General features: G+C 47.9%; 1 protein-coding gene and 1 long non-coding RNA gene across 3 annotated transcripts in view; both read left to right on the forward strand.

Annotated features, from left to right (window-relative positions):
- The window catches only part of LOC118212963 (PDZ and LIM domain protein 5-like), a 42,796-nt gene extending 21,890 nt beyond the window's left edge, over positions 1 to 20,906 (forward strand). The window contains exons 4-15 of one of the 2 annotated variants that reach the window (XM_035391532.1): positions 884 to 920; positions 5,060 to 5,076; positions 5,729 to 5,752; positions 6,291 to 6,308; positions 6,787 to 6,956; positions 8,163 to 8,193; positions 13,745 to 13,899; positions 14,565 to 14,739; positions 15,166 to 15,346; positions 16,341 to 16,461; positions 16,797 to 16,912; positions 17,461 to 20,906. In XM_035391532.1, coding sequence (XP_035247423.1) covers positions 884 to 920; positions 5,060 to 5,076; positions 5,729 to 5,752; positions 6,291 to 6,308; positions 6,787 to 6,956; positions 8,163 to 8,193; positions 13,745 to 13,899; positions 14,565 to 14,739; positions 15,166 to 15,346; positions 16,341 to 16,461; positions 16,797 to 16,912; positions 17,461 to 17,550 — 1,135 coding nt within the window. In that variant the 3' untranslated portion in view covers positions 17,551 to 20,906. Of the gene's footprint in view, positions 1 to 883; positions 921 to 1,785; positions 2,352 to 5,059; positions 5,077 to 5,728; positions 5,753 to 6,290; positions 6,309 to 6,786; positions 6,957 to 8,162; positions 8,194 to 13,744; positions 13,900 to 14,564; positions 14,740 to 15,165; positions 15,347 to 16,340; positions 16,462 to 16,796; positions 16,913 to 17,460 lie in introns of both variants that reach the window. The other variant, XM_035391530.1, reaches the window with a different exon arrangement.
- LOC118212964 lies at positions 2,360 to 4,695 on the forward strand. Its single transcript, XR_004762333.1, has 2 exons — positions 2,360 to 4,546; positions 4,579 to 4,695. It is a non-coding gene; the product is annotated as an uncharacterized LOC118212964 (long non-coding RNA).
- Positions 20,907 to 22,755: the final 1,849 nt, after the last annotated feature.

The raw sequence follows: 22,755 nt of genomic DNA on the forward strand, positions 1-22,755 counted from the left end.
TTTACAATTAAATAAATATGGTATTGTAGATGAAATGCTCAGCTGTGGAACTGCCCTGGACCAGGGTTCTTAAGCCGAATGAACAGCTTCAGTAAAATGTGCTGCTGTATGAATGGGTGAATATTGTGTAAAGAATGTAAGTGGTGTTAATTTCTCTGGAGAAGGAGGTCTGGTAAATGTCTAAATGTCCGTGCCTTTTTAGGGTTGGAGTGAAAACCTACAGGATAGTAGATCTCCAGCAACAGGGTAGATTACCACTGGGCCCGAGAGGCCTGTTTGCATAGTTACATTCTCTTATATTCTTATAACCCCCAGTCGAAGGGTCTAACAGTCAGCATCTATGTCAGAAGCTGTGGGAGAGCTTCGCTTTTCCTCTGTGCTGCAGCTCACCACACACACACACTGAGGAGTCTGCTGTTTGACCACAGTGTCAAAATGGTTACACCCTCTCCCTGAAAAACACAAAGAGGCGCTATCTCACAGATGTCGGAAAGTCTGCGCTCATCGTGCCCGGCTAAGCTTGTGTCTGAGAAGTAACGGTCTTAGGCAGGAAGAGCAGGGCTTTCACACGGAAGGATCCGGAAGGTTCTTCGAGATTGCTCAGAGCGCAGTTTTTGAGCTGTGCACTCAAACCTGGCTTTGACCATGTGTTTAGAGTATTAGCCTTAGCTGGGTTTGAGCGGATGTGATGGTTTGTGTCTGTACAGGAAAAGCTTTACCACCCACCCCATCTCTGTCTCTCTCTCTCTCTCTCTCTCTCTCTCTATGGGGATGGGGGGGGTAAGGTGTCCTGTACTTGCCTTTATGTGCGGAAGGCTGTTTCAGAAAGTCCTACTGTGTGAATCGTTTGTCTCACTCCACGTGTATTTGTGTTTCTTTACAGAGCTTCTGCGGTTCCCAATGCTGCAGCTGCACCAAAGGTTAGTGTGTCTCCCTCACAGAGTAAGATTCTCCAGTGAGTATCCAAATAATTCTGTGTAAACGCACTGAGAAATATTGACCATTGCAGCCAAACGTGTATTTTAAATGAAGTACTGACTGTTGAAGTTCTGTGGCAGCCAGACACTGAACATGCATGGAAAACTAAGCATGTGAGCAGGCACTCTGTGATGTCATAGAGGTACACTATGATTGGCAGCATTATCCTGCAGCACTGCATGCTGGGATTGCAGCATCTGAGGCCCACCTTTTTCCACTTTGCTATTGCTTACACTGCAATAAGAAAAATAAACTAATACTCTAAATAAATTGAACAATAATCATTTATCAACATTCTCTGGAAGGTTTTTTTTTTGTAGCACAAAAATGTTTTTATTTATGGTTTGCATTCCATAAAAGTAATGCATACCTTTAGAATTGATGGCCATGCCTGGTCAGTGGCCACTGGAGAAGAGAGAGAAATTAATGATCTCTTGCAAGCCTTGTTTCCTTGACAATTTGTGGCAACACTACCTTAAAATAATCATAAATGATGCAAAACTAGTGAAAAGTGAAAAGCAGAAGTGGAAAACGCAGGTTCAGAAAGTAAAAGTCCATCCCAGGATTTTGCTCCAATCGCCTGGATTTGCTAATTAACGCAATTCTTCAGCCAGGTGGTATAACTGATTAGTGAAGTCAGCTGGCTGAGTGGACGGGTGGAGGAAACCCACGGCAGGACTTTTGCCCTCTGACCCTTGACCTTTCCCGCTCTGTGGATAAGGAGGCATGAGTGTTGGGGTGGGTCCTGCATGCGTGTGCTGTGTTTGGGTGTGAGAGCCCTGCATGTGTTTCCCTCACACCGTTTAGGACCAGCCCGTGGAGGTGATTAAGCCCCTCCCCATCGCACAGCATGCCCCGCCCACCGTGCACGCCAGCCCGGCGCCCGGCTCCACCCTCAACAAGACGGCCCGGCCCTTTGGAGGCGGCGGCGGCAGTGTGGGCGTGGTCACCTCCTCCGTGTCTGCGCCCAAAGTGGCCTCCATCCCGTCTGCGTCCTCCGCGTTCACCCCTGCGAACCCCACCTCTGCCCCAGCCCCAGCCTTCACCTCTGTCCCCACCCCTGCCAAAGCCCCGCCCCCTTTCACCTGCTCACCGGCCACACACCCTATAATCCGCTCGCCGGCCACGCCCCCTATCACCCGCTCACCGGCCCCGCCCACCTCCACCGCCAAGCAGAGCCTGGGACGCTCCCCCTTCCCTCCGTCCTCCTCCCCCGCCAGAGGGGCGGGGCCTCCGCCCGCTGCCGTCCCGTCGCAGCCCGCCGTGTATAACTCCCCCATCAACCTTTACTCCGCCCAGAACGCCTCCCAGCTCGCCACCGGGCAGAGGCGGGGCCTGCAGGAGGGCCTCGGCAGGACTGAGCAGCACAACGGGTAGGTCCCTAACCCCTCCCCTTTCACTGCAAGCTCTGCCCCTATCTCCTCCCCTTTCACTGCAAGCTCTGCCCCTTTCACAGCAAGCCCCGCCCATATCCCCTCCCCTTTCACAGCAAGCCCCGCCCCATCCCCTCCCCTTTCACTGCAAGCCCCGCCCCTTTCACAGCAAGCCCTGCCTCTATCTCCTCCCCTTTCACAGCAAGCCCCACCCCTATCTTCTCCCCTTTCACTGCAAGCCCCGCCCCTTTCACGACAAGCCACGCCCCTATCCCCCTCCCCTTTCACTGTTAGCCCCACCCCTTTCACAGCAAGCCCTGCCTCTATCTCCTCCCCTTTCACAGCAAGCCCCACCCCTATCTCCTCCCCTTTCACAGCAAGTCCCGCCCCTATCTCCTCCCCTTTCACAGCAAGTCCCGCCCCTATCTCCTCCCCTTTCACAGCAAGCCCCGCCCTGGTCTCCTCCCCTTTCACAGGAAATCACACCCCTTTCTCCTCCCCTTTTACTGCAAACTCCACTCCCATCTCTTCCTCTTTCCAAGCAGATTCTATGCAACCTCTCCCCTTACAGACAAATCTCCATCCTGACTCCTCCCCTTTCACTGCAGATTCAACCCAAACTCCTTCCCTTTTACAGCAAACCCTGCCCCTTTCATGGCAAACTCTGCCCCTTTCTCCTCTCCTTTCAGAGCAAACCCTGCCCCTATCTCCTCCCCTTTCACAGTACAAACCCAATCCCAGCCTCTCCCCTTCACAGAGGCTGAAAGGTAGGTGTCACTCACTAACCTGAGCTCCTTCCCTGGTGGGTGCACCTCGTTTTTATTGGTTACTCAAACATCAGGGCGGGATGCCTGTCTGGACTCACACTTGAGTGACACTTAATTTCTAACTGATTAATAAATATCACGCGCTGCGTCTGCTTTATCATCCTGTATTTATTTTGCAGCGGCTGGTATCCGGGGAAACCAAATGTTCATTTATTGTCAGACGGACTTGCACGTTGGTTTCGCGTTCCAAGAAAAACGTGCTATTTTAACTCCAATCCCCCACTTACCTCACACTTCATTTTTCAGCAGATGAGACAAAGTCAGACGGCTAAATTTAACCTCTCCCACCGAACAGAAACAAAACGTTTCAGAGTCAAAACATGTGTTCTTCTCCTTATTGTTCATGGTGGTGCAGCCAGTATAAGCACCGTCGTGGACAGGGCTGTCTGTGAGGAGCTCTCGCGTTCGGCTATATTGGGGGAGAGAGAGAGAGAGAGAGAGAGAGAGAGACTGAGAGAGAGAGAGAGAGAGAGAGACTGAGCTGCTCTCGTCCCGCGACCATGAAAGGAGAGGCAGCTTCCCGTCCTTTAGCGCCTGCCGCTAACGCCTCTCAGTGTTTGGGTTTCTCCTGGGAGAGCAGCGCATGTGGAGTTAAACCAAAGTCACTGTGGGTCATTAATCTGTTACAACACACTTTTAAGTTCAAATTGGCACATAGGCAATGTATACAGAGCCGGTTTCAGTTTAATGGATGTTAATAGATGTTGGAATAAATGCTGATAGATGTTGGAATGCTTTGGTGTGCACTTCATGTGCATCTCTACAGATGAACTTGACGGTGTCTGTTTGTCTGATGGGTGTCCGATCGTCTGACGGGGGTTGTTGGTGTGTGATGAGAAGCTGTAATCCCGGCCGGCTGTGGCCCTCCCCTCCCTGGGTGAGGCTGGATCCAATCATGTGACACTCAGCGAGGATGCCACCCACAGTCAGTATTGGCTGTGGTCCGGATCAGATACCAGACCGTGGGGCCCGTCCGTGCACTACCACAGTGCTTTAACTGAATGAGCCACCCAGCAGCCCCAAGGTTGGCCTTGTTGAACATACATAATACTGACTGGTTCAGTTCAGCTTCAGGGTGGACTCCCATCATCCTATTGGCTATGCTGATGCTCTACCTGTGTCAGCATGCTAGCATTACTAGTCCAGGCAGACTGCTATCAATTCTGTGAGTGGTGTTCCCCAGCGACCATCACAGCTAAACTAGAGGGGATAAGGACCAGTCAATCACTGGCCTCAGCAGATGGCCAAGAAGGTCTCAGTAAAGAAAAGCAGGACTAAGTAAAAAAAGAGAGTAATGGATTATAGAATTCTAGGAAAAGCCTCTGCCTTGAATTCCAGGAGTGTTTCAGGCAGTCTTGATCTGGGCAGGTGCCATTATTTAGGTGTCTTGATCTGGGCAGGTGCCATTATTTAGGAGTGGCAGGTGGAATGTGGAGCACTTGGGACAAAATGAGCTTCACTGGCAACTGACCTGGGTTTGAGAATAAGTGTGAAAAATTGAGAAGTTGCCAAAAAAATAAAACAAGCAGGAATTTACGAATGTATGTGAGGTCATGTCACGTGGCGTAGACAGATAATACTGTGGGATGGGATTTGAACTGGACTCGCGGGACTGTGTGTGTGTGTGTGTGTGTGTGTGTGTGTGCGCGTGTATATGTGTGTGTGTTTGTGTGTGTGTGCATCGTGCTAGCTGCTTAAGCTATGCTAGCATGTGCCCTTGGAGGGCCTCGTGTTTGGAGAGCTGTGTTTTAATGGTTAATAATAAAAGCTCTCCCTCTTTCCCTCTTTCCCTCTTTCCCTCTTTCCCTCTTTCCCTCTTTCTCTCTTTCCCTCTTTCCCTCTCCTTTTCTGCTCTCTTTTTCCTCGGCTCTCGTTCTACAGGAGGCTTCGGTGACAAAGTCAGTGGCCATCGTGGCAGTAGCCTGTCCCTGTTCTCCCTCTCTTCCTCCATCGTGCACCATGCATGGCCCTGTCCCCTCTATAACCCTCCTGAGTGTGTGCTGTGCTGTGCTTCATCTTCGTACCTTTTTCTTCTGATAATAGTTTGGCAAAAAATTTTATGAATGTAAACAACAGGGAAAACCCCGCCCATTAATTATTTGCTGTGATATCTGTCGTTCTGTACTTTTAACAGCAGTCTGCTTGTGCTCTTTATTTAAAAATCCTTAAATATGGACAGCCATCACTTTTTTTGTTTTACTGTATTTAAGAGTATGTACTCATAAACCAGTTGTACAAAAAACACATGTACAGCGTAACCTAGATTTATGTGTGTGTGTGTGTGTTTGTGTGTGTGTTTGTCTATGTGTGTGTTTGTGTTTCTGTGCATTGTTTGCATGTGTGTGTAGCAAAAGCAAACGGGATGTAATGATCTAAAATGCAGGGTGTTGTAGCCCCATCTAGTGTGGAAAATAGTGCATGACATCATATATTAATAGAACTATATATTCATAGACCCTTATGCTCATATTTTCAGTGTGTTGTGGCTATTCTCTGAGCCTCTTAGCTTTATACCTATCTGGCTGATCTTGTGTCCTTTTCTGTTTTAAGTGGTGGTCTTCACAGCATCCTTAAGTAAGTGCAGATCGCAGTCTTCACCTTAGTGCCTGCTGTTCAATTTAAGGAACGATTCCAATAAACATTGGATCAATCAGAATTCATCTGGTTTCATCATAATTTTGTTTTAGTTGTCCAGCTTTTCATTAAGTTTAATAATCCATAAAACCACCTCCCTGCATGAATGCCATGTTGATCCACATTGATTCATCTTTTACATGATTATTCATGTTTTTATGAGAGTTATCTGGAGGGGTATCAGGCATTTCGACAGGGTTTGTTCTCTTCACTAAAGATTCTAGGCTCATATTATTTCTGTTCAGAATGCTTGCAACTTTTTCATGCATGTTCTGGTGCACAGAATTCTTCTGTTTAAAACTTCAGAAATAGTCAGAAAACATCTGAAATTGAATTTTTGCTAACACACAGAAAAGCTTTGTTTAGAAAATGCTTACCTTCCAAAAACCTCTCTGCCTTGTGGTCTTTTCCCTTTTTCTGATTCTACTCTCTATCTGTCTCTTTTTTTATCTGTCTGTCTCTCATTTCCAATCTGCAGAAAAACTCCTCAGAGGAGGTAAATAGCCCCCAGTGTTAACCCCATGCATTTGACTGTAAAGAGCAGTGGAAAGTGGAAAGAGTCCTGAAAATATTGATATTTTATTTTGCGTTTACTCATGTCATTTTAATGATTCATATTTTATTTTCCTGACCTAATTTATCACCCGTAAAACTGTGGACTGTGTAGAACTGATTTCAGATTAGCTGAATCCCCCAGGACCGATTTTTAGGCTAACAGGTAGCTTACAGTACATCTGAATCATGTGTAGTGTGCATAGAGAGTTTGTGCTCTTTATGGATTAATTAGAATGGGACTTATTTTTTCTTATTATAAACAGATTATTACTGTATATAATATGTGTGCATCAGCTTTTGGCTAGGCGTTCATGTGGTGTACAGTTGTATCTAAGTATCCAAGTGGCTGAAGTACACATTATAATTCATGTTTTGACATGTGTGACCAATGGCACTGACAGCTGTGATGTGTGATTCAGGTCGCCACGGAAACCCGTCGCTGATGCGGATGCGGAGCTCCATTCTCCCTCCCATGGCGACGCCAGCAGGAAGCGGCTGGTGGAGGACACGGAGGACTGGCACCCCCGCTCCGGCACCACCCAGTCCCGCTCCTTCCGCATCCTGGCACAGATCACTGGCACCGAGCAGCGTGAGTCTCACTGGGCCTAAACAAGCCTGCCCAGTCATGCCCACCCCTCCGCACCCGACCCAAACAAACCTGCCCACCCCTCCGCACCCGACCCAAACCAACCTGCCCACCCTTCTGCACCCGCCCCAAACAAGCCTGCCCTCCCCTCTGCACCCGCCCCAAACCAACCTGCCCACCCCTCCGCACCCGACCCAAACCAACCTGCCCACCCCTCTGCACCCGACCCAAACCAACCTGCCCACCCCTCCGCATCTGACCCAAACAGACCTGCCCACCCGCCTGCACCCGACCCAAACCAACCTGCCCACCCCTCTGCACCCGACCCAAACCAACCTGCCCACCCCTCTGCACCCGACCCAAACCAACCTGCCCACCCCTCCGCACCTGACCCAAACAGACCTGCCCACCCATCTGCACCCGCCCCAAACCAACCTGCCCACCCGCCTGCACCCGCCCCAAACCAACCTGCCCACCCCCCCGCACCCGACCCAAACAAACCTGCCCACCCCTCCGCACCCGCCCCAAACAAGCCTGCCCACCACCCCGCACCCGACCCAAACCAACCTGCCCACCCCTCCGCACCCGCCCCAAACAAGCCTGCCCACCCGCCCGCACCCGACCCAAACAAACCTGCCCATCCACCCGCACCCGACCCAAACAAACCTGCCCACCCCTCTGCACCCGACCCAAACCAACCTGCCCATCCCTCTGCACCCGACCCAAACCAACCTGCCCACCCGCCTGCACCTGACCCAAACCAGCCTGCCCACCCCTCTGCACCCGACCCAAACCAACCTGCCCACCCTTCTGCACCCGCCCCAAACCAGTCTGCCCACCCCCCCGCACCCGCCCCAAACAAACCTGCCCACCCCCCCGCACCCGACCCAAACAAACCTGCCCACCCGCCTGCACCCAATCCAAACAAGCCTGCCCAGTCCGGACCAGTCTGGGCAGTACACCAGCCAATGGCCAAGGAAAGATACTTTTCCACTCATTCAAACCCAGCGCTTTGTCTGAGCAGACAAAACCACATGATCGCTTAGTTCTGTATTAGTGTCATAAGTATCTATGCACTAAGAAAACAAAACGCTTATTCTGCCTCCGTAACAGAACCCTCCCAGCAAGTGTATGCAGTGCGCACTGAAATGTGTTGGTGATTTAGTCCCCTCTGCATGAGCTAATGAGTCCCTTTTCCTGCACTTTCAGAGGATGGCCAGCAGGGGGAAGCAGGGAAGAAGTAAGTTGCTGGTTTTTACATTAAACTGCCTGCTGTGCTGTGTTTCCTTTAGCTCGGGTGTCCTGTGGATGCTGTTATATGCTTTCGTCATTTGCTATAGCATTATGATCGCTTATTTATCCCATATTGTCTGCGTTTAAATATTAAAGTGGGGGGGGCCATGTGAGAAGATCTCAATAAGTACTTAATTAAAGCCCAGATTAAAGATGGACCAAGATAGAACAAAATTTTAGATGGCATACTCCTCTTTTCTTTTACTTTGTCTTACTTCCTTTTTTTCCTTCCATCCTTTCTTCCTTCCTACCTTCCTTCCCTCCTTCCTTCCCATCCCCCTGCGTCTCTTGACCTGGTTACCAGGGCGACCAAAGTAGACCCAGAGGTTGTCAGGCCGAAATACAACCAGCTGCGTGACTGGCACCACGGCGTGTCAGCGCGGGTCCTCAATGTCCTGTAGTGCCCGTCCGCTCCGCCCCGGGCTGGGCGGCGTGCCAGCCAATGACAGGAGCGCCCCCAAAACTCTCCTCTCTTCAGCTGCACTCCTCATCTCCTGCTTCCAGTCTTCCTTCTCACTGTTTGTCCTGGTGCCTTCTCTCGTTTATCTGTGTGTGAAAACCTGTGTGTGTAGTTTAATAGTGTTGGTTTCATATCGGTCTGCACTTATGCAAATCCACAGAACTTGCGTGTGCAGTGTCGTAAAGTGTTGAGAGATGTTTGCGGTTCGTATTCTTAGAAGAACACTAAATTAAATCGCCGGTTCTTTTGGAAACCCGGTTGTGTAACGATCACTATTTGGTGAGCTACACTACCTGGATAAGCACAGGAGGTGAGAAGGAGAAGGTTGTATTCCTCCCTCGTTCCCATAGTGATGACTGATGAGGTGTAGTTTTCCCTGTTCTACACCTGGAGTAATGCTTTCACTCAAAGAGCCTTTTCATGAAATGTGTTTATTTTTTTAATCACGTTACCTTGTGTTCTGTGTGCATGTAACATGAGTCTATAACAGACTCTAGAAGAGTAAGGATATGTTAATAAAATTTATGTTTAATCTTTGCTTTTTCTGCCCTGATTTTATTCTTTCCTGTTCTTTTCCTCTGATCCTCTGTAATGTTAGCAGCCTCTTGCTTTGAGAATAGATTACATGAGAAACTCAAAAAATATTCTTTACTGATCTTATCCTATGTGGCCATCAGTTTGAAAAAAAAGACAGTTTCTATCAAGGTTTTAAGTTTCAGTCAAAATGTGCCATGTTCTGTGCAACAAACTATGATTCCATATTAAGTGCCGCTTTGTCTGGAATTTTAGTATTTCATATGCACAAATCTGTGATTAAATAACTTGGGGAAAAAAACAACATGTAGTTCATTTGCATATCAATTCAGTTCACATCTGTGAAAGCCCTAATTCAGATGTTTATTTTAACGTCACATACAGAAAGGCTAAGAAAACTGTCCTGCAAAAGCGTGTGGATGTGTGTGAAAAAGGAAATGGATAAACCTGGGCTGTATGTGACATCATCATCAGGCTGGTTTCTGAGTGATGCTTATTGTGGGTAATCTTAGTTGTAGTGGATTTGGGATCCACATCTTCCCAGCAGTACACAGGACCTCTGGGGTCCCTCTAGAACGGGGTTTTGATCCAGGGACCCCCACCCAGGCTCAAAGGCAGGTCTTGGGGGGCCCCCATAATCAGTAAAAACGGATTATATTTTAAAATAAAGTTTTATTTTTTAAAATGTTTCCCCAAATCTATATATAGTCGTTGGATATCAAGTCTGACCAGAGACCCCCTACTTTGAAAACCCAGACTCTGTAAAAAAATACTAATCCAATTTGTGAATTGAAGGTATGGATTTGTGGGTTTGTATTACCATAAAATGCTGGGTAAACTCAAATGGACTAGCGCTGGAATTTATGACATCTTCATCTTTCTTTCGTGGCCAGGGTCAGCCGTCTGTCTAATAACTGTCAATAGGCTCAGTAATTCCACCTGTGGCCACCAGATGGCAGTGATTTATCAGTAAAAACTCAGCTTTGCTCGTGCCTGGTGTTGGTTGTATTATTGCCAGTGCGAGTAATAGACTCCCCCAGTCCGAGAAAAAGCTTTCTCAGATATATACTAACACTGCAGCCTTTCAATTACGAATTGCAGTACAAGATCAGAAATCTTGATCTCACACAAATAAGTTAATAAAAAAGTATTTCCCTAACACATTACAGCATAGTGATGTGTCCTAATAAAATAATTAATAAATAAAATAATTTCATACATTGTACATTGCATATCATACCAGTTTAATGAGGCCGTGCACTAATGTGTCTGCTCTTTGGTTGCTAACCTAATAAAATAATTAATAAATAAAATAATTTCATACATTGTACATTGCATATCATACCAGTTTAATGAGGCCGTGCACTAATGTGTCTGCTCTTTGGTTGCAAACCAAACTTTACGCGTAAAGTATTATTTATTTCTCTTTTGCTTGAACGTTTCTAAATTTGAACTCCCGTCTCCCGTCACGAGCAGCTCACCCTCGCGCTCCTGCTAGTCGTTTTTGGCGCGATGACCGCTAGAGGCCTATCGTAATTCAGTTCATACGCTGCCGGGAAAGCGGGCACGGAGTCTGTTTCATGTGCTTTAAGTGGCACGACTCCATTCAAAATGCGGCTGAATCCAGATAAATAGTAAAAAAAAATAAACATAACAAAACATTATATGGCGCTCTGTGTGCAGTGGAGACCCCCTGTCCGCGCGCAGACGTGAGCCGTCTGGAGTCACGGTGCCCATTTCTGCCCTGGCATCGTGCCCGTCACTGGCGAGCGCCACCTGTGAGAAAAACGGGCGACATATTGCCAAGCGCGGATTGTGCCCTGCCCCGGCAACAGCCGTGTTGCGTCCCCGGGACGGTATTCACCACCGGCATTGATCACGCTGAAATAGCTTGGCACGGGCACCCGCTTTGCACAGTTCAAACGCGCCGACACACAAAAACCGGCAGCCTTTAAACTGCTTCTGAAGGGCCGCCGTCCGTGGACATCTGTCCTTATATAACACGACTTCCGAAAATGAGGAGAATCGGCGCGAGATGTTCATAATGAGAATCGAGCGCACAGCGCGCGAACACCTGCGAAGACTAGCGAAACCTCGTTTATCACGCGGGCGGAAAAAGGCTTTGTAAATGCACCGCACTCGCTGCCGGCACTTAGCCGTTAATGGAGAAGTCTAATGGCGGAAGTGCTGCGTAATGCGAGAAAAATAGATTAGATCATTACTTTCAGGATTACTTTCAACTGCGGGGTTGCATCTGCGGAGAGTGATGCGCAGAGACCTTATTTTCAGTAATGGCTGGAAAATCACTACTGAAGGCAATATGCCCTGCTGAAAATTCTTTAACCTTAAACCAGGTCACGCCAGTCAAGCTGGTTTAAGTTTTATTTTCGGCGCTTTCAGCTGGTCAACCAAATGTTCACCAGCCCGCAGAGGACTGAGGAACGCCCGTTCGCTGTTCGGACGCCCGTCTCTGATGGTGCTGGGTGAAGTACGGTGTCTGTATATGGAAATGCGTAAACATAGAGGACGGTGTGGGCTAGCATTAATACTAGGCTTTCTGTTTGCTCATATATGGTCCCTGTAAGGAGCAAAACTGAACCATACATTTTCTGGAATTAAAAATCCTGCCTGGAGGGATATTTTGGGTCCCAAAAATAAGAAATGTCTGTTCAGTGTGGATAAAGATTTTCAAGACCAGACTTCCAAAATATACCCAAAAGAATATAACATTCTGCTACACACTCCCTGAAGCCTTTTATTTATTTTATACATTTATTACATTTATTTGTGTGGAAATTTATGGTCAGGATAAATCTGTTTAGATCTCATTTTAGATGGAAGGTCCTAGAAAATGCACACAAGTACACGCAGGGCCATAATGTACTGCTAAGGCTATTATTTGCGTATGTGTGTTTGTGTGTGTGGGAATACTGGGGTGCATTGGTGGGAATATTGGGGTGCATTGGTGGGAATACTGGGGTGCATTGGTGGGAATATTGGGGTGCAGTGGTGGGGATATTGGGGTGCATTGGTGGGAATATTGGGGTGCATTGGTGGGAATATTGGGGCATGGTGGTGGGAATATTGGGGTGCATTGGTGGGAATATTGGGGAGTAGTGGTGGGAATATTGGGGTGCATTGGTGGGAATATTGGGGTGTATTGGTGGGAATATTGGGGTGCATTGGTGGGAATATTGGGGAGTAGTGGTGGGAATATTGGGGTGCATTGGTGGGAATATTGGGGCGTAGCTAATTGTACTTAGCAGCTGTGTGCATCTCTCTTGGTCAGGAGCCAGAGGCACAAGTGCCGAGCTTTGGACTAAGCCCGCTCCGTTACCACGGTCACCATCGCCATAACAAACTACCCCCAGCGGTTCTTCACACGGTTTTTTTTGGGGGGGAGGGGGGGAGGGGGGGCACGCTGCAGTTGGCACGGCTCATTACTGCACGCGGTGCTGAATTTGGACGCCAGCCCGTCTGGGAGCTGACGAGGCTGAAATGTGCGTCTGCTTTCGGTCCCAGGCCTTTTTCACAACTTTTACTTTGAACTGTGGATGGATGTTTAAACATGACCGTGTGCCCCCAGATGCTTTCCTCCAAACCATGTTGATGTTGGGGGGGGGGGGGGGGGGGGGGGTTGCTGTAGCAGAGGAATATCCCCCCCCCCACCCCAGTCCCCAGTATACTGCCCTTTGTTCATTTGAACATGGTCATTTACACCCAAATAAAAGACCACTTTCAGCAAAGCCCCCAGCTTCCCTCTCTCTCGCTCTCTCTCAGACACACACACACACACACACATACACACTCAGTACATTCTCTAGTTTTTCCTCTTGTTTTCTCTGGCTTTCTCTCAGTATCTGTAACACTGTGATGTTGTGCTCTTACAGTTATTTTGACACATAGCGCCGCTGATGCAGACAGAAGTGCATTTTTAGGGTCCATAAAGCAGGAGAAGGTCTCATTTCTGAATTATTCTGGTACTGAAAGAAAGGCCCTCAGTGTGACAGTTGGTAGTACAACTAGAGAAACAGACATCTCTCTTAGTGTCACTGTGACTTTCTCAGTTGCTAGTAGTCCATCTGTGTGTAGTGTGCTTTATCCGTGTGTAACTTTGTGCAGTTGCATGTAATATGCTCTAGTTCTGTGTAAATGTATATGAAGTCCACTGTATGTGTGTAATGGTGTGTAATGTCCTCTATGTGTGTTTTGTGTGTAACATGCTTGATCTATGTGTAATTGTGTGTAATGTCCTCTGTGTGTGTAATGGTGTGTAATGTCCTCTGTATGTCCGTAATTGTGTGTATTGTCCTCTGTACGTGTGTAATTGTGTGTATTGTCCTCTGTATGTGTGTAATTGTGTGTATTGTGCTTGCTCTGTGTGTAACCATGCGTAATGTCCTCGGTTTGTGAGTGTGTAATTGTGTGTAATGTGCTTGCTCTGTGTGTAACTGTGTGTAATGTCCTCGGTTTGTGAGTGTGTATTTTTGTTTGTTCTCCTCAGTGAGGTGGAGGTGCAGCCCAGCGCTCATGTCGTATCTGCAGTGAAGACCATGACCAAAGCCCCTGCTGGCGGAGTGCGGCATGGCAGCCCCGTCCCCTTCAAGACCCCCCCCGCCCAGGGCAAGCCCGCCGCCTGGAAGCCCGGCCCTTCAGCAGGTACCTGCCGGCCCCTCCTTTCTGCGTGAGGACAGGTGGTCTCACATGTTCAGGTGGTCTTGCGTGGACAGGTGTTCTCACAGGCACAGGTGATCTCACTAGGACAGGTGGTCTCACAGGCACAGGTGGTCTCACATGTTCAGGTGGTCTTGCAGTGCCAAAAGCCTGTCTGTCGCTTTCTTCTTGTAAACTGGGAGTTGCGTGTAGAGGGAGTGTCGCACGTAAAAACTGTTTTGCATTCGTACCTTTTCTGTTCACAAATGTTAATAAACCACTTCAGATCACAAAACACATGTAGATTTAAATTTACAGATGTGACTAGATTTTGGAGTTGCGGGTCATCTCATGCCCTGCGGGGGGGTGCGCTGTACCAGTGTTACTATGGTAACAGTATCTTGCGATTACTGTCCTACAACGCTGGTGGGTTAGACCTGGATAAAAACTTTTCTGTTTTTGGCCCAGGTCTGTTAACAAATAAAATTTACCTCTCTCTTTCTTAGAGGAACTTTCCAATGAGACCATTTTCAGGCCCTCCTTGCTTTGTGTGAGTCAGAGAGCAGGGGGGCCCATTCTGAAAAGTAAATCTTTACTGAAGGGACATAGGGGGTCCTGTGAGGTTTGTGGGGTGGGGTGTGTGTGACCCTGTCCCTCTTCCTCTCCCGAAGGTTCCGGGGTGCCCAAGGCCGCCCCCTCTTTCGGACGGGTGAGCAGCAGCGCCCCCTCAGCCCGGCCCGCCCCTCAGCTGCCCCCCGGTGGCCAGGGCTCGCTGGTGCAGCGGGCAGAGCACATACCTGCCGGGACTCGCACCCCCCTGTGCGCTTCCTGCAACAAGCTGATCAGGTGAGAGAGGAGCTCCGCGCGTGCGTCCTGTGTACCTGTGTACATCAGGTATATGTGCTATGTAACGTTAGCATTTTACAGGGTCATTCCTGTGTACCTGTTACATCAGGTACATGTGCTATGTAACGTTAGCATTTTACAGGGTCATTCCTGTGTACCTGTTTACATCAGGTACATGCGCTATGTAACGTTAGCATTTTACAGGGTCATTCCTGTGTACCTGGTTACATCAGGTACATGCGCTATGTAACGTTAGCATTTTACAGGGTCAACAAGGTACATGTCATTCAACAGCTAGAGATCTGCTGTTTAGTAGAATCATGTGTGTCTCCAGGAGCAGGGTTGGGCAGCCCTGCTCTAGAGGGTAGGATGACAGAGCGTGTATATCGCAGTAAAATGTGCCTCTGTTCCTCCTCTCCCCTGCAGGGGTCCCTTCCTGGTGGCGTTGGGGAAGTCGTGGCACCCAGAGGAGTTTGACTGCGGGCACTGCCACACGTCGCTGGTGGAGCTGGGGTTCATGGAGGAGGGGGGGTGCATCTACTGCGAGCGCTGCTACGAGGAGTTCTTCGCCCCCGCTTGCGCCCACTGCCAAAAGAAGATTATGGGGGTGAGAGGGGGAATCCCCAGCTCTCCCTCTCTCCCTCTGTCTCTCACCTCCTTCCCTCTCTCCCCCCTTCCCTCCCTCTCTCTCTCCCTCCTTCCCTCTCTCCCCCCTTCCCTCCCTCTCTCTCCCTCCTTCCCTCCCTCTCTCTCTCCCTCCTCCCCTCTCTCCCCCCTTCCCTCCCTCTCTCTCTCCCTCCTTCCCTCTCTCCCCCCTTCCCTCCCTCTCTCTCTCCCTCCTTCCCTCTCTCCCCCCTTCCCTCTCTTCCCTCTCATTCCCCTCTCATTCTTTCTGTTTTATCGTTAAAATAAGGCCTAAATCGTTTCTGATGAGACTCATGAAGGTGTGGCTCTGTTTGAAGCCCGTGGTTCAAGCCAACGCTACGCTGGCTAAAGCTGTCTAGAGCCCATCCACATGCAGGCATTGCACAGGCAACCAGTCTCACAAAGTGTGACCTTCCACTTCAGAAACTGAGCGGAAACAGAAATTAGGGTTGGGACTGCATAGGTCATAATTTTTCTATTGACATACATTATTCTTTTACTGTATTAAGTTTTTTTTTATTCTGTTGAGGTTAATTGTACTCTTTTTTTAACAGCCTCAGTAGAAATAAAAAGTTTATTTCTCGGTAAAGGTGTGTTCCCTCCATCTCCTACGTGACAGAGAGGTGTAATGTTGGTAATGTGGTCAGGAGAAGAAACTGCATCCCACTGCATATCTACCAGAGTAAAGGGGATGAGATGGACAGTTCAGGAGTGACAGTTGAGTCCTGCAGTGGCTTGTATTCCAGGACCCACTTCACTCTTAATTACAGACGAATAAAGACCAGTGTGCTCTGAATTAGCGTGTTCCCATGGCAACAAAACACCTTCATTACATTCTTAGGACACCAGATGACATGTCGTTATAGTCAATAATGTCACGTATGTCGTTAGTTGTATGATATCATGGACGTGGTTTTGCGCGTTGTAAAGGTCACATGGTGTGTCTGACCTCACAGGAAGTGATTAACGCCCTGAAGCAGACCTGGCATGTGAACTGCTTCCTGTGCGCCTCCTGCAAGCAGCCCATCCGCGACAACACCTTCCACCTGGAGGATGGCCAGCCCTACTGTGAGAAAGGTGTGGACTGAGTGGCCTGGGGGGGTCCGGGGGGGTCCGGGGGGGCTGTGTTGTGTTGCGGTCGCAACCCAAAGGTTGCGGGTTCGATTCTCCAGTCAGACATTGCTGTTGTAGCCTTGAGCAAGGCACGTTGCTCTGATAGTATATCCTTCAGTATATATCCAGCTGTGTAAAAGGATATGTAAAAAGCTGCTCTGCATTAGAACATCTGCTGAGTGCCAGTGATGTAATGTAGTGATCTGTGACCTGCTAGCTGCACAGAAAATGCACTCGGATATGAAGGTGGGGCTGTGACTGAGGTTTATGAGTCTGATCCGCTCTCTGCTCTGTGATAGATTATTACAGCCTGTTTGCCACAAACTGCCACGGCTGTGACTTTGCCATCGAGCCGGGAGACAAGTTCCTGGAGGCGCTGGGGTGGAGCTGGCACGACACCTGCTTCGTGTGTGCGGTACGTGTGTGTGTGCGTGTGTGTGTGTGTGTGTGTGTGTGTGTGCGTGCCTGTGTGGTGTGCGTGTGTGCGGTACGTGTGTGTGTGCGTGTGTGTGTGGTATGTGTTTCTGTGTGTGTGCGGTACGTGTGTGTGTGTGTGTGTGTGTGCCTGTGTGGTGTGTGTGTGTGTGTATATGTGTTTGTGTGTGTGTGTGTGCCTGTGTGGTGTGTAGGTGTGTGTACCTGTGTGGTGTGTGTGTGGTACATGTGTGTGTGTGTGTGTGTGTGTGTGTGTGAGTGTGCAGTATTTGTGTGTGTGTGTGTGTGTGTGTGTGTGTGTGCCTGTGTGGTGTGTGTGTGTGTGTATATGTGTTTGTGTGTGTGTGTGTGCCTGTGTGGTGCGTAGGTGTGTGTCTGTGTGTGCGGTACGTGTGTGTGTGTGTGTGTGTGTGTACCTGTGTGGTGTGTGTGTGTGTGTGGTGTGTGTGCGGTACGTGTGTGTGTGTGTGGTGACAAATTTTTGTTAGTCTCAGGTGTGATGCGGGCCTGAATTTGTGTCTGTCTCAGGTGTGTAACACTGATCTGGGAGGCCAGGCTTTCTACTCCAAGAAGGACAAGGCCCTGTGCAAGAAACACGCCCACAGCGTCAACATCTGACCAATCAGAGACCAGAGAAAGAAGACAACGACCTGTCAGCTGTTATCAGACGTTAACAGTCTTTAAATGTCCAAATGCTGAAATGAGATCTTCCAGAGTATATTATGCAGATATATGGGGTTATGGGTATGGTATTTAGCCTTATCTTTCTTGCTGTTTGGCCACTGTTTCTTCACTGTTGTGGTTAATTGTTTCAGCTAGGAAACGATGCAGTTTTATCCTGGTTGGCTTGCACTGTGCAGAAGATTGCTTTGTTTGGGTGCCTTGTGAAAAATCCCACATGCTTTTATATGTCTCGATTTATTTATCCACCAGAGCACATAATGTAGGACTATATAAGTGGACGTTTTATAGAAACCACACCCTCCTGAGGTGGAGCGTATTTTGTGAAACCTGGGCAGGCCTCGATTTCGGCAGGCCTCGATCATCTGGTATGATGATTGTGTGTTTTTTTTGTTAAATCTGTGTTCTTCATCGAGAGATTTATTTATTGCCATAGTTACACGGAAAATGAGTGGAGGTGGAGAGGTGTGGTTCATTTAGACACAAGCCTGCTGCTTCAATCCCCCTTTAAACTTCATACTCTGTCTTACTTCACTGTTGCTGTTTTTGTACATCTGCTCGTCAGATTGATGAACCCCATCGCCGTATGTGAACACACATCAGAATGGTGGCACTGATGCCTGTGTGAGTCACTCACAGCAGAATGGTGGCTCTGATGCCTGTGTGAGTGACTCACAGCAGAATGGTGGCTCTGAAGCCTGTGTGAGTGACTCAGCAGAATGGTGGCTCTGATGCCTGTGTGAGTGACTCAGCAGAATGGTGGCACTGAAGCCTGTGTGAGTGACTCAGCAGAATGGTGGCTCTGATGCCTGTGTGAGTGACTCACAGCAGAATGGTGGCTCTGAAGCCTGTGTGAGTGACTCAGCAGAATGGTGGCTCTGATGCCTGTGTGAGTGACTCAGCAGAATGGTGGCACTGAAGCCTGTGTGAGTGACTCAGCAGAATGGTGGCTCTGATGCCTGTGTGAGGGACTCACAGCAGAATGGTGGCTCTGATGCCTGTGTGAGTGACTCACAGCAGAATGGTGGCTCTGAAGCCTGTGTGAGTGACTCAGCAGAATGGTGGCACTGATGCCTGTGTGAGTGACTCAGCAGAATGGTGGCTCTGATGCCTGTGTGAGTGACTCAGCAGAATGGTGGCACTGAGGCCTGTGTGAGTCACTCACAGCAGAATGGTGGCACTGAGGCCTGTGTGAGTGACTCACAGCAGAACGGTGGCACTGAAGCCTGTGTGAGTGACTCAGCAGAATGGTGGCTCTGATGCCTGTGTGAGTGACTCACAGCAGAATGGTGGCTCTGAAGCCTGTGTGAGTGACTCACAGCAGAATGGTGGCTCTGAAGCCTGTGTGAGTGACTCAGCAGAATGGTGGCTCTGATGCCTGTGTGAGTGACTCACAGCAGAATGGTGGCTCTGATGCCTGTGTGAGTGACTCACAGCAGAATGGTGGCTCTGATGCCTGTGTGAGTGACACACAGCAGAATGGTGGCACTGAGGCCTGTGTGAGTGACTCACAGCAGAACGGTGGCACTGAAGCCTGTGTGAGTGACTCAGCAGAATGGTGGCTCTGATGCCTGTGTGAGTGACTCAGCAGAATGGTGGCTCTGATGCCTGTGTGAGTGACTCAGCAGAATGGTGGCACTGAGGCCTGTGTGAGTCACTCACAGCAGAATGGTGGCACTGAAGCCTGTGTGAGTCACTCACAGCAGAATGGTGGCTCTGATGCCTTTGTGAGGGACTCACAGCAGAATGGTGGCTCTGATGCCTGTGTGAGTGACTCACGTCAGCAGTGGTGGATCTGCGGGTTTCCCTCTCGCTCCAAAGTGCTTTGAGGTCAGGGGATAAAAGGCTTTATGAAGCTGCACGTTTAGCTTTTGCTTTAAATGGATTTTAGCTTCTATTTTGCCCAAAAGGAGCAGTTTTTTTTGTCTTGATCTTGATGGAAATCAGGAATTATTGAAAATTAGGTCTACTTACTTTTATCAAGGAAAGATAGGGCTTATTATTTTGGTTCCTCTGTCTCCTTGTTTCCGTGGTGATGCACCTAAGTCCTGTCACTGTGTTCATGCATTTGTTTGGGTGGTGTTAGGGCTTCTGAGGGGTGTGTAGTTTGCTGCACTGATACAGATTTTACTGTTTTATTTTTATTTTCATGTTGTGATATTTGATATTTGCACGTTGATACATTTTCTCACACATTTTTGTTTAAACATTTCTTTTGGCTTTTATCGTTTTGTTTTATATTGCATGCAGCAGATTCCGTTTGCACCGTTTCACCACAGGGGGCACTCTTGCACAGTGAAGAAGGAGAGAACGCTGCCTTCTCCCGTGGCGATTCTGAGACCCATAAAAAGTTTTAAAATATAATCACTGTGATCAGTGGCAATATGCTTGTCAAAGCACCTTTAGTACAGAATGCCTGCTTTTCCAGTATAGCAGGGATTTTTAAAAATGTATTTTTCAGGTTATCGAATGCATTCCTTTTAACATCAAATAAGCGAAATGACCTGAGGCACTGAGGAAGTGTATCAAAATAAGCATCAGAATTTTACTCGCTATTGCTAAGAGAGAGAAAAAAACATTTTAATATTTTATAGGCAGTTTTTTCCTCCCCTGAGGACATTATGGGTTCTACCACAGGAGAAATGAGCTCATAATGTGCTGCCTGCCTGCAAGCAGCCTGCGCAGGAGAGGCTGAATCTGACATCAAGGAAACGTACCTGTCCTGCTCATTACAGGTAGCGATTCCAGGTGCGTGTGTGTGTGTGTGTGTGCGAGTGTGTGTGTGCAGGTGTCTGTATGTGTGTGTTTGTGTGTGTGTGTGTGTGCGTGTGTGCGAGTGTGTGTGTATATACATCAACAGAATGACCCATTTATGGTTCAGCTCTCAGTATTTTTCGTTGTCTTTGAGGAAAGTGTTAATTCCGAACAAATTCTATGTTTTGATTTTGATTTATGTTGGAGTGTTTTGATGCCATTTGACCTGGTTTCTTTAATAGCCCCATTAGGGATGCCCGGTGGCATTTGTAAATCTGTTCTACATGCAGGAATGTTGTCTCTCAGTTCAGGAGGCTGCACAGTTTGACAACACATCCTCCAAAGAGTGTTTTTCACTTCTGCAGTCCATCTGAATACTAACTTCACTGTCCCCTCTCAGCTCTGCTTGCTGTGGCTTCATCAAAACAGCGGTTTTTCTTGAAAATGTCAAATTTAGAAAAAAAAAAAAGTGTTTTCTTCTGCTTTTTGGCATCAGGCACAAGCGGCTAATAAACTGGTAACATTTGCCATGATAAGAACCTGTTTTGTTCTTCGTCAACGTCTTCATCAGTCTGTGTGTCAGTTCATTGCTCAGAGACAGAACGTGTTAAGGCACTGTTCCAGCGTGGATTGGCATCACCTGTTGTAGCAGAGAGCACAGGCTTGTCTGCACTTTCCAGAATTTATTGCGGAGGCCAATGAAACAGCTTGTGTATGAGATTACATATCCAAGATAGTCCACAGAAAAAAAAAAGCAGGGGAAAAAATCACATCAGGAATATTCTATAGCAGGCTTTCACTTTCTCTTACACTTCACACCACACTGGAGTTAAATGAGTGTGAAGCATAAGAGAATGTGAACTTCCTTTCCCTACGAGAGAAACTGATGAAGTCAAAGTTAGAGTCAGAGTAAGTTACTGCAACACAACATTGAGCATTTCTCTAATTCTAAATAAATGAGCCAAGCCTAGATCTGTGAACTGTGTTACATGGCCTTGGTAGAGCTAGCCCATCCATTAGGCCATATAAGCGACTGGCTAGGGCCCTGGTGTGGTTAAGGGACCCCATGTCGTGTGTTTTTTTTATTTATCATATTTATTATGTGTAACTTTGGAGCCCATTTTCAAGATCTCACCTAGGACCTCACAGACGCACAGGTCAGCTTTATACCTAAAATCATTTTGACCTCGAAGTCGGAGCATCCAAAATTGCGTCAGAAATCAGTAGCCCACGAAACGACGGCAAATGGATGCACTTCTCCAAGACGTCGCTGGAGGGCGCTGTGGAAAGGAGCACTCGCAGACCCGTAGAACAGAGGCGAAACTACAAGAGCTGGAGGTGAGGAGGTTGTTGACTTGGGAAAGTCAAGCGTTAGACTACCATCACCTCTGTTGTAGCAGCCTATTGACGTTTTAGAGGGTTTGTATACAGTAAGTGGAAAACAGATCACCGTCGCTGAAGAAATTCACACCTCACGAGTCGGCCACGGGAAAAGGTGAGCTTGCAAACTGTCGTTAAAACGTAAATAAATGTGCAGGGCGAACGCACTGCTTCGGACAGTTTTGATTCTGAGCAGCGAACCGTAGTTGCCTGCAGTCTCTTGAGCTGCCAAAAATTCACACTTTCGTTTAGCCTGGTCGCCAGTTGTTGATCGACTGATATACAGTAGTTCTACCTGTATTTTATATAGTTTCTAATTTGATTTTTATTGGCGTGTTTATTGGCTTGCCAATCGACAGCCTCGCTATATTACGCAGCTGGTAGGCAACTCGAATTCCGCCGGGTTTCCTCGGTAGTTCGCGTCGATTTCAACACTTACCTTGTTGGAATTCAACTTGTGTTTTGTCGGGGGTGTAGGCTATTTGAGCACGACTTCTCTGCAGTTTGCCGACATTTCTAAGAGATGCCCAGGTTAACACGTCGCGCATCCTGAGCAATACATTGCTGTTGTGATAGTTGTGAGAGGAAATCCAGTAGCCTAATGATCTGATATGGATTGGACTTTTTGAAAGTACTAAACGTCAGCTAATGTTGATTTATTTCCCTGATCGTTGAAGCCCCGTTATTTTGGGCTTCAAGCTCAGCATCCTTTACATGGCTGCACAATAGTGAACCACTTCGTGTGTCCGCGAAGCCTTGTTTTTGTGCTGTTAGTGCTTTGCTTTTAATGTACAGCAGTATTTATTCACAATATTGACATGTGGAAATTCTGTTGCACTGTAGGTTATGAACCTAAAGCTTATTTAAAATTATTTTGAAAGTATTTTTATTATTTTGTTTTGGGTATTAATTATTTGAGAGCTAAGTTCCATACTGTAGCCTATTTGCTATGACCATTCTCCAAAACCTTTTTCTTTCTGTAGAAAAGAATAGCCTGTGTTTCAAATA

This window comes from Anguilla anguilla, chromosome 14, assembly GCF_013347855.1.
Source record: "Anguilla anguilla isolate fAngAng1 chromosome 14, fAngAng1.pri, whole genome shotgun sequence".
Taxonomy (NCBI): domain Eukaryota; kingdom Metazoa; phylum Chordata; class Actinopteri; order Anguilliformes; family Anguillidae; genus Anguilla; species Anguilla anguilla.